This window comes from Corylus avellana, chromosome ca1, assembly GCF_901000735.1.
Source record: "Corylus avellana chromosome ca1, CavTom2PMs-1.0".
Lineage (NCBI taxonomy): Eukaryota > Viridiplantae > Streptophyta > Magnoliopsida > Fagales > Betulaceae > Corylus > Corylus avellana.
Window position 1 is genome coordinate 32,996,408 of NC_081541.1, and position 11,646 is coordinate 33,008,053.

General features: G+C 40.0%; 1 protein-coding gene and 1 long non-coding RNA gene across 2 annotated transcripts; one reads left to right on the forward strand and one right to left on the reverse strand.

Annotated features, from left to right (window-relative positions):
- Positions 1 to 534: 534 nt before the first annotated feature.
- Positions 535 to 3,485, forward strand: LOC132179601 (arginine decarboxylase-like). The gene has a single exon (XM_059592344.1). It carries the CDS (start codon positions 1,000 to 1,002, stop codon positions 3,151 to 3,153), a length of 2,154 nt encoding a protein of 717 aa, XP_059448327.1. The 5' UTR covers positions 535 to 999; the 3' UTR covers positions 3,154 to 3,485.
- Positions 3,486 to 11,200: 7,715 nt separating this feature from the next.
- LOC132167105 (uncharacterized) lies at positions 11,201 to 11,646 on the reverse strand. The gene is made up of 2 exons (XR_009438655.1): positions 11,584 to 11,646; positions 11,201 to 11,477 (listed from the first exon to the last, which is right to left on the reverse strand). It is a non-coding gene; the product is annotated as an uncharacterized LOC132167105 (long non-coding RNA).

Below are 11,646 nucleotides of genomic sequence, written 5' to 3' on the forward strand. Positions count from 1 at the left end.
GTTGGAACATGAAAGTGCATTTTCGACATTTTGCAAATAGGTCCGGCCAATCAACTCGATAAAGGACAGTAGGGCCCACGTCCCACGCGAGCTACACGTGACCATCTTCAAGTGTACACCCGTAAGAATCCGCGATATCGGCAACTAACAATGGGCTCCGTGGCCAAATCAGGGCCGTTAAAGGAAATCCCCATCACAAGAAACTTCGTGCTGGTTTCCTGCTTAAACGTTATTGCGATATTTTAAACTCTCTCGCTTCATATCGCCAGAGGAGTTTGGAACTGGGGAGAAGAAGCCTCGGGAGAGAAAAACTGCGAGCAAAAGGGTCCCACGATCCCCAGGCCACGCGGCAACTCGACGCTGATTAGTCGTTATGAGCGGAATCCCAGAGACCAAATTAGAAAAACAATTATAAAAAAAAAAGAGAGAAAATACGAGAAATTGAAAAAGATCTCCGTCCCAGCCCAAGACCCTGGCCCACGGCCCAACTCCCCGCCTCACCGTTCCTATAAATAAGCTCTCCTCCTTCCATGCAATTCTCGCCCACTCAACCCTCGTTGGACGTCTTCTTTGACACAGAGACGCAATACCCCCTTCTCTTCGTTAGGTTTCCGTTCGATTTTCCTCCTTTTTTATTCTCCAGATCTGCATGGTAGGTTCCATTGTTGGAGCGTAAGGTTTTGATTGGTTTCCAAATCAAATACGGCAGCGTTCTGCTGTAACCGTGAAAACCTTCTTCTTCTGAGGTTTAGGCGTGGGGATTTGGGGCTGTAGGGTTAGAGAAGAGGGGGGCTCTCGTTTCCAATAGATCTCTCACTGCTTTCTTTTGAGGGGGTAGCCGGGGCCTCGGCCTCGGCGGGTTTTAAAGCCCCCACCTTCACAAACCAATCGGAAACACAAACACAAACACCAAAACCAACAATTCTTTCAATATAACAAAAAAATTCTTTTTTTCCTTTTTCTTTTATTTTGTTCTCTGTTGTAATTAGATTTTGAGAGATGCCGGCCATGGCGTGTTGCGTGGATGCTACTGCAGCCAATTTTCCTCCGGGCCACGCTGCTTTCGCCGTGTCGGACGCCTCTTTTGGGGGGCCGACGGTGCCGCTCTCCGGCGCAACCAACGTGGAGGGGTCCCATTGGTCGACTTCCCTCTCGGCGGCGCTGTACAGAATCGATCGGTGGGGAGCGCCGTACTTCGCCGTCAACGCGTCCGGCAACATTTCGGTGCGGCCGTACGGAACGGCCACGATGGCGCACCAGGAGATCGATCTGATGAAGATCGTGAAGAAGGTGTCGGACCCGAAGCACTCGGGCGGGCTCGGGTTGCAGCTGCCGCTGATCGTTCGCCTGCCGGACGTACTCAAGAACCGGCTCGAGTCGCTCCAGTCGGCGTTCGAATTTGCGGTGGGGGCCCAGGGGTACAAGGCCCACTATCAGGGGGTGTACCCCGTAAAGTGCAACCAGGACCGGTTCGTGGTGGAGGACATAGTGAGATTCGGGTCGCCGTTTCGGTTCGGGTTGGAGGCTGGGTCGAAGCCCGAGCTCCTCTTGGCGATGAGCTGTTTGTGCAAAGGCAACCCGGAGTCCCTTCTGGTATGCAATGGGTTCAAGGACGCGGAGTACATTTCGCTCGCTCTGGTGGCAAGAAAGCTTGCTTTGAATACTGTAATTGTGCTTGAGCAAGAGGAGGAGCTTGATTTGGTTATCGATTTGAGCAGGAAGCTCTGTGTGCGACCCGTGATTGGTATGAGGGCGAAGCTGAGGACGAAGCATTCGGGGCATTTTGGGTCAACTTCGGGCGAGAAAGGGAAATTTGGGTTGACAACGACTCAGATTTTGCGCGTGGTGAAGAAGCTCGACCAGGTGGACATGCTTGATTGCCTGCAATTGCTGCATTTTCATATTGGATCTCAGATCCCTTCGACGGCTTTACTGGCCGATGGGGTCGGCGAAGCCGCACAGATCTATTGCGAATTAGTGCGCCTTGGCGCTGACATGCAGGTCATCGACATCGGAGGCGGCCTGGGTATCGATTACGACGGATCCAAATCCACCGAGTCCGATATCTCGGTCGGTTATAGTCTCGAAGAGTATGCCTCATCTGTGGTTCAAGCAATTCAATCTGTCTGCGACCGCAGGTCTGTCAAGCACCCGGTGATTTGCAGTGAAAGCGGCCGAGCTATTGTCTCCCACCACTCTGTTCTGATATTTGAAGCGGTTTCGGCCGGTACATACGAGTCCCCTGCGTTGTCTCAGTTTGATTTCCAGTATTTTGTCGATGGGCTTCCGGACGAAGCTCGTGCCGATTACGGGAACTTGTCTGCTGCGGCACTCAAGGGCGAGTATGAGACCTGTTTGCTCTATGCCGACCAGTTGAAGCAGCGCTGCGTCGATCAGTTCAAGGAAGGGTCTCTGGGGATGGAACACCTCGCAGCCGTTGATGGGCTTTGCGATATGGTGTCCAAGGCAATAGGAACAGCTGATCCAGTCCGTACCTACCATGTGAATCTCTCTGTTTTCACCTCAATTCCCGACTTCTGGGGCATTGGCCAGCTCTTTCCAATAGTGCCCATTCACCGTCACGATCAAAAGCCGTCTATGAGGGGGATTCTGTCTGATTTGACCTGTGATAGCGACGGTAAGATCGACAAGTTCATCGGTGGCGAGGCGAGCCTGCCGCTGCACGAGCTAGAAGGCAATGGGCGGTACTACATGGGGATGTTCTTGGGCGGGGCTTACGAGGAGGCGCTCGGAGGACTACACAACCTGTTCGGTGGACCAAGCGTGGTCCGGGTGTCACAGAGCGACGGGCCTCACAGCTTTGCGGTGACTCGCGCCGTGCCTGGCCCATCGTGCGGGGACGTCCTCCGGGTGATGCAGCACGAGCCCGAGCTCATGTTCGAGACACTCAAGCACCGCGCAGAGGAGCGCGACGGTGGCCGCAGCAGCATGGCTTCGAACGCTGCTCTAGCTAGCAGCCTCGCACGGTCCTTCCACAACATGCCTTATCTTGCGTCTGCGGCCGCCTCCTCTTGCAGCTTGACTGCCATCAATGGCAACAACGGCTTTTACTATTGCAACGAGGATGACTACAATGCTTCTGCTGATTCCGCCGCCGCTGAGGATGAGCAGTGGTCTTACTGCTGTGCTTGAGTTTGTTTGTCTTTAGCATCCCCATCAGTTGGTTGTGCTTGATGAGTCGCTGTCTCTTGTCAATTTTTTAAGCTTTCTTTTTAATCAATGTTTTTTTTTTTTTTTTTTTTTTAATTGAATTTCATGAAGAGCAAAGGATGTAAAAGAAACAGCAGGAGTAGAGGGGTCCTTTGCCATGAGTAGGGGAAAGAGGGGATTGGAACCGAATCCACCCTTTTGTAAATTCGGGATCTTGTTCCCTCCAAGTTAATTGTCTCTTTTTCACTAGACCTTTCAAGTGTTTTTAGTTTATTTAACATTGAAGCCTGATGAAATGCATGCATGTTCTTTTACTCTTAGAGCCCGCCCAACTGATGTTTGTGGCTCTCGATCTGCTTTTGATTTTTTTTTTGTTTACTTTAATCACTTTGTGATCCGGTGTAGGGCCTTCTTCCTTTCCTAGGCTGTGCTTCTGTTGGGTTTGGCCTCTTTGTTTTGCCAAGATCTCAAAAAGTAATGGAAAATGGAAATGGGTTAGACTAGGAGATTCTCTTCAATCATGGTTTGTGGGGTCTGGTTGTTTTATTGTTTGTCTTTTTAGTGAACAAGTTTGCGTGTCACTTTTGACTTAAACATCTTTTGATTATACCAGTCTTAAAACCAGTAATTGTGATTGTGTTTCTAACTTTCTAGGATCCGAGGGCTGTTTATCTGAGAGCTTGTGGGGTCTCCCTTGATTGGATAGCTTGGAATTGTCCCAACACTTGTCGTGCAGGAAGGTAGTAGACTCACATATTCACATATTTACATATTACATGAGGTCCAGGTTGCTCGAACACTCGGCCAAGCAGGTGAAATTTGGACAGACTCACACATGAGGCAGCAGCCCTATTGCATGCAGCAGAGCATTATTGCAGGGGTCAGTGTTTCTAGTATGAATACATTTTTATATTCCAAGTTTTTTATATTCTAGTCATTTGTTGGAGAGTTGCCAATTTCATTCTAGCATAGTGGGATTGTTGTCTTATTGGAGAGCTGATAGGGTTGGCTTTTCATGCAATCTTAAAAGTGGGGGAGAGTGAGGATGGTTGGATGGACTTGTTTGTTTTTCAACTGATGCAGAGTTTGTTGACCAATATTTTGTGGGCTTCTGTATGCCCTCCAGACGTCCTGTGGTCAAGATTGGATGCATTGCTGAAACCATGGGATAAAAGATGTAGGGACCTGTGGTTGTGACCTTCTGAGACACACAAATGTTTGTGAGAGATAGGAATTTCAAAAACTGGGAGCTACTGCATGAAGAAGCAAGTACCATAATTGTGTTTTAGGAGTGTCCACAAAAGAAAAGACCATTCTTATTGGGCCACCCAAAGGTTGTAGCAAAAATCAAAGTAAAAGTAGTCCCATCCTGCTAACAAAAAATACTTCTTTTTTATTTTTTTTATTAGTTTTATTTATGCATTGTTGAACTTTTTTTTTTTGTTAGCTTCCCCTTTTCCCCCTCTCTCTCAAATTATTTTTTTTATTAGTTTTATTTATGCATTGCTAACAAAAAATAGTTCAACAATGCATAAATAAAACTAATAAAAAATAATAATTTGATTCTTTTCCCTAATTGGGAATAGTGGATAAATAAATAATTTTTAAATGGAATAATGAAGAATTGAAAGTTAATTACTAAAATAGAGAATGAGGTGCAGGTGCTAGAACATCTTCAAATTAGCTTAAATGGTTCATATTAGCTAAATATTACTAATATGAGCCATTATTCTCCTCCAACATATTAGCTTCACACCAGCCAAAATACAATTTGTGCTCTTGCTGTTTACTCTGGCATACTAGATCATTATGCCCAAGTTTTAAAATATGTCACTCTCTCACTTTGCCGTTAAAGTTAACAATATGCCATTTGCCACATGTCTCTTTTGACACGTCATAAACACTCAAATGCAATGCCATGATAACAAGTATTAAGACATTCATAAAAAAAAATAAAAAAATAAAACGAAAGACCTTAAAACAATGATTAATTTTACACGTATTTGAGAACCTAAAGAGCAAATTCACATTAACAAAAGACTTCGGTTTCATTGGTGGAGCATTGCATTGGAGTGTTGAAATAAATGTTGATGTGTCCAATGAGACAGATGGCAAACCGTTAATTTTGACAGCAAGGTTATAGATAAACTAATTTTAAACTTAGAAAAAAACTTAAAGACCTTGGGTTAAATACTAAAAACTCCATAGGGTTTGAACTCTTTATTTTTTGCTCCCTAGGTTTTCATTTTTATCATAGAAGGTATCTGTGATTTTCATAAAGACGGAAATAGTACTTCCGTTAAAATTTCAACCAAAACGGAATACCACGTCAGCGCCAATCACTAACCGCCACGTGTCATATAATTACTTTTTGATTTTTTTTTAAAAAAAAAAATTAAAAAATTATATTTTTTCAAAAATAAAAAATAAAAATTGTGTGGATGACCGAAGACACCTCTTGGCCATTTGGGGGATGGCTGGCTACCCCTTTTGGCCATGGGGGTGGCCCGGCCACCCCCATCTGGCCGGTTTGGGAGTGGGGAGCCACCCCATGGCCGAATGGGGGTGGCCAAGCCAACCTAAAGAGCCCAAGGGGGTGGCCGAAACCACCCCCAGTGGGTCCGAGCTCTATCAACCTGTAACTTCAGATTCATCATTTGAGTTGCCAAGGGGTGAGCAATTGGAAGCACTTGCTGCTTGTATAACTTTGCATATGAAGTTTCCTAGAGATTTAAAGCTGCCATCAAAAGCAGGAGTTGGTAAAAGAGTTGAGCCCATTTGGCACAGTAGATTCCTTGAAGACAAAAATCTCTTCTTATACTGGTGCTGCCCAGCTAGTTTTCTTACACCCAACTAATGCATTGGCGGCTTACGAATTTGCTAAGGAAAACAGGGTTTTATTTGGTGGAGCAAATATCTGGTTTTGGCTTGACCCACTTGAACACAAGAGAAGAGGAACCCACTCTTCAGTTCCTTCACCTTCGTTGACAAGAAAAGCAGTAGATCCAAAATTGTGTCAACCTGTTAGTTTTGATACATCATTCAACCCATGGGGTAGCTCCCCACCCTCAAACCGGCCAGATGGGAGTGGCCATGGCCAAAAGGGGTGGAAATGGCCAAGGGAGTGGCCGTAGCCACCTCCAAAATTTTTAATTTTTTAATATTTTCAATTTTAAAAAAAAATACAAAAAAAATTATATGACACGTGGTGGCTAGTGATTGGTGCTGATGTGGCGTTCTGTTAAGTTTTGGATGAAATTTTAACAGAGGTACAATTTCCGTCTTTATAAAAACTACAAGTATCTTCTGTGATAAAAATAAATAGGGGTATAAAAAATAAAGAGTTAAACTCTATGAAGGTTTTTAATATTTAACCATTTTTTAAATTGAAAACCCATAGACTAAATCCAAATTAGATGAAAACCTAATATGATTTTTCCCAATAATTATGGGCTAATATGATGGGTATGTTGTGGATCTCAAAGTAGAACAGTAAAAGGAAGAAAATCAGATCAGAATCATGGTTGTGAACAGTAATGTTTGGCTTTTTTTGTGTGGTTGTAGCGTAGTTGTTTGAGAAATGAGTGGTTTAGGTTTCTAATGACTAGATCGACAGAAATAATAGCTGCAAATTTAGATTAAATTTATAATATGGCTAGAATTTGATGGAAAATTGTTAGAGAATTCAAAGAAAAATAGAAAAGGAGAAAGGATAAATATTCATTTGATTTCTTTGATGTAATACCTTGGATAGGGTTGTTGTATCACATGATTCTTGAAAGCCTAATTGCTGCAAGTCTTATGAAACACCTTCTCTCTTCAATTACAAGTAGATGCATCAACATTCATAGAAATTTAATAAAAATATATAAGCTAATAAGATTTGATCTTGTTACTAAATCCAAACTAAATGACTAACATAATCCATAAATAAAATTCCAAAACACAATAAAATCTAAAATAAGGTTTAATGGATTAAAATCCAAAAATCTGAAATTATAAATTCCTCTTGTCTATATCATTCACTTTTTTTAATATAGTCTGACCATAAGGTAAAATAAAAATTAGAAATAAAACGAAAAATGAATCTAAACAGATTTGATCTCATAATTTATTGACCAAAAGGTCGAGAAAAGGGTGCCCTCTCCTTGGGATGTAGTTACCATTTGGGCTCTGTTGTTGGAGTGCCCTCTCCTTTTGTGTTTGTTTTAATCTTGCTTGCTTGAAAAAAAAAAAAAAAAAAAAAAGGTCGAGGAAAGGGCAGAACCATAATTGCGCTATGTGATGCAATCCAATCCAATCCTATAACTTGGTTGGATGTTAATGGTTGTTAATTGCAGTGTTTGAAGTCATCAAATATGCTAATGAAAGGCTTTTGTGTAATAAAGTCAAGATTCCCATGATGTTCATGTCTTCCAACGGATGGACTATGACTCTCTGACTGACAGTTTTACTACTACTGCAGCAGCAGATTCCAGCTTTGATGCCGACCTTCATAACGCTAACAAGGCATAAAGGTCTCCATGTTATCGCATGTTGTCTACATTAGGGAAAGCAAACAAGGCATTAACAAGATAAGGTACTACATTGAGGAAAAGTGTAATGGCAACAACATTTTAGGGAATGTCAATCTACTTTCCATAACAATAACCCATACCGTTATTCATCAATGACGATTCCCGCTTGAATTCTACAAAAATTTGAACAGTTTTAGAGATGAGAGTTACAGAGTCCACCTATTTGGGGCAGCTTAGTGAAATTTTGATAATCTAATAATAAAAGGTATATCATACTTTTATACATGGACGATGGATGATCCCTTGTTATAGTTTGTCTGAATTTTACAAAAATTCGAACATATCAAGATCCCAGAGTCTCAAATTATGTTAATTTTAAAAAAATGTGGAATGTTTCTTAAATCGAATTGCTTGAAAAAAATGCTACATATTAAAAATGTGGAACGTTACCGAGACGGCCATAAAGAAAGTTTATTCTAAAAGGTTTTTTCTCTACTCTCAAAGAGACGCTTCTTTCTCGGTAAACAAAAGAAACAGTTTTTTATTCAAAAAATTTTTACAACATAAAATGCAAAAACCTCATGAAAATATACTAAATTATTCTCATTATTAACAAAATAAGCTGCATTTTTCAAATTGGCATATGCAAAGAAACGGCATAAATTCACATAATTTGAAAATCTACAAATTATAGGGTATTGGTCCTATTGGAGATCCTTATCCTTTTTACATGAGCATATTCAGGGCCGAAAAATGAGAGAGATATTAATGATACCCAACAGGATTGAAATATATTCATGATGCCTGCCTTACTTTTCAGTACGATAATAACTTTTCAAAGGATAGTTATTGTCTTCCCTTATTATGTTTGATTTAGATAGCCATGTGAACTTGTGATTACAAAGTGACTTTTTTTCCAAATAGAAGTGAATTTATTCGATCCTCAACAATATTTTAATTATGCCCATCCTTACTTTTTTTTTCACAATGTAGTAGCCCTTTTGACAGGATCCTTGTAATATTCCATACTTATTTCACAATATTATCATAGTAATTGCACATTATTGCAATCTCTCTATTCTTATGAAATATTCTGTAATAATTGCATGATTCCAACCATTTCACTCCTTGTTGATTCTCTAATAATTATGTCATAATTTCATTACTAGTTGTAAAAGAGAAATACACGGTTTAAACACCATTAACATTTTTTCTATTGTTCTTTAATTGCTAAAAACTTGAAACTCAAGGTTCTAATACATTAAGGATATAAGAATACCTCTAGAAATAGATAGATCAAGTTTTAGGGCAATTTCACATCGTTAAAGTACATATGCACACTTTTTGTGCAGACAATAAATGCAAAAATGCAACTTTTATTTCTTTAGATAACGAGGAGAAACTCTTACGCATAGCTAACCTCAGAATTATAGTGTGTTAGGCATAGGTAAACCTCGAGTATTTGAGTTATTCCTCTCACCCTAATGCTTGGTTAATCAGGGGATTTGAAAGCATTCCAACTCGGTATAGTTGAAGCAACTTCAAGAACACACGCGTTTACTAACATGCATTTCACAATATTGCTTAAATTCGAGATTACCTTTTGTAATTTATGACAAATTAATTTTATAGGGAAAAGTACATACCCCTTCAAACTATCACCCATTGTTAATGTCCCTCCAAATTAGAAATTGTGCTAATGTTCTCCCTAAACTATAAAAAAATGTCAATGTGCCCTCCAAGGCTAGTAAAAACACAAAAATAACATTTAATTTTTTTTTTTCAATAAGACAAAAATATCTTTAAATTTGTTTTTTAACAAAACTAAAAACTAAAAATGTGATCCAAGCCGTCTGATCTCTTGTAATGACTTTTTTTCAGGCTCATAGAATAGAAGGTTTCGTCTTCTATAGAGTGCATCGCAATCCTTAGGCCTCCGGTGGCCATCTCTTCTTCACATTCCGCCAAATAATTTAGTGTATTCTTCCAGGGATATATCATATAGGGAAAAGTACACTTTATCCCTTCAAAGTTTGGGACAATTTTTAATTTGACCTCTAATGTTTTAATTTTTGCAATGCACCCTTTCAAACTTCCAAATTTTTTAGTTCGAACAATTTTATCCCAAAATTTCCATATTGTCCATAATTTTTTTATTTTTTATAAAAAATTAAAAAAAAAAAATTGGGGTAGCCGTAGCAACCCCTTAGCCGTCCGGCCATTTTTGCACCCCAATTTGTTTTTAATTTTTTTTTAAAAAAAAAAAAAAAAAAAAATTCAGGGCAATATGAGAATTTTGAGATAAAATTAGTTGAATTGCAAATATTTGAAAGGGTGCATTGCAAAAATTGAAATATTGGAAGTCGAATTGAAAATCATTCCAAATTTTAGAAGGGTAAAGTGTAATTTGTCTAGCCATGTATCATATATGAAGGTAGCAACCCGCCATTTAGGGAGAGCACAAATTCCAGATAGTTCGTCTGGGCCTTCAAGATACTTGTGAGTTGTTACAGTCCAGCACGACTAATGATGGGCTAAGCTTGGGTTCTCAACATTTTAATTTTGGAGCCCTCATTTTGATGCCCACTATCAAGAACCCAAAGCCAGTACTGTAAAAAAAAAAAAAAGACTGATCATAAAAATATTATTCAAAAAAATCAATAAAGGAATACACTGTATCCAAAGATTTTTTTTAAAATATTACATTTTGGAAACTTTTGAAGGTCAATATCAAGTTCTCATAAGTCATATCCCTTTGCACGGATATATAAAAATGAATAATAATAATAAAAAAATCAAGTTCTTAAGCTCAATTTCTTTCGACGTAAAATGATTTCGTCGAAAGCCAAGATGGTAAAAGTAGAACTGAGAGTGCTAGCGCAAAAGTTCGTTGTGCGAAAAAAAAAAAAGAAGATTAAATGCGTATAGACTATTCACTCTAGAAGAACGTAGAAAAATAATTAAAAGGAATCAATAAAGGAAGCAAGCCTACAAATTCATATTGAGGATTATATTCCCTACAATAGCTTTTTCTCACATGATAATATGACCTGCCCATAACATATCTGCAAAATCCATGCATCGATTCAGCATGCAAGAGCCAACCTGCCCTTGTGAGAGACAACTTACCCTTGTGAGCAACGACCCTATAATTGAAATTTTCTATTATTACCCCATCTTTTTCTTTGGACAAAGGGCTTCGGGTCCTTGCCCAAATAGAGAGCCCGCCCGCCCAAACAAATTACCGCTGCTCCAGTAGGGAGCCCCTCTCACAGCTTCCCCACTAAAATTTCCCCTGCCTGCCCCCTCTTCGGCATGACATTGTAGGGATCCATATCCTGCTAGTACACAATAAATCCATAATAAGTTTTGCTACTACTTCCCTTCTTTAGAGAAAAGTGGACCCCTAGTTTCACCTTCCTATCAAAACTCGGCTCTCTCTAACATACGGCTTACTCCTACTTATTAACGAATTCTGCAGGCACAGTTGCTCGCCCACTTCAAAATTCCAGTAACAAATGAAATAGGTTTCTTTTTCATTTCTTCATTTAACATGAGAACCTACTACTGTTTCACCTTCTCGTAGTTAAAACATCCCAGTTAAATACATAATTCTATTGTATTTCCTGATCCACATAGGTACAGGTGAAGGATAACAAAAGAAGTTAAAGCAGTTGATTGTTTGAAAATCCATCAACCCCTCAACGAGTACTTTTTCCCAGAAAAAGGCTGGAATTTTGGCTCTTCTTTCTTTGGGGGCTGCTCTTGTTTAGACTCTTTTGCTGCTACCTGCAGCATTAAGGAAAACAAATAGTTTCAGTAGCGTTTTTGTTAGTTTCCCTTTGGAGAGCCAAATAAGTATGATAGTGGTTTACAAAGGACGAAACACCAGCACCTTTTCAGTTTCTTTAGCAGCACGGTTTACATTTGATCCAAACACAAGCTTTCCCTGAGTCTG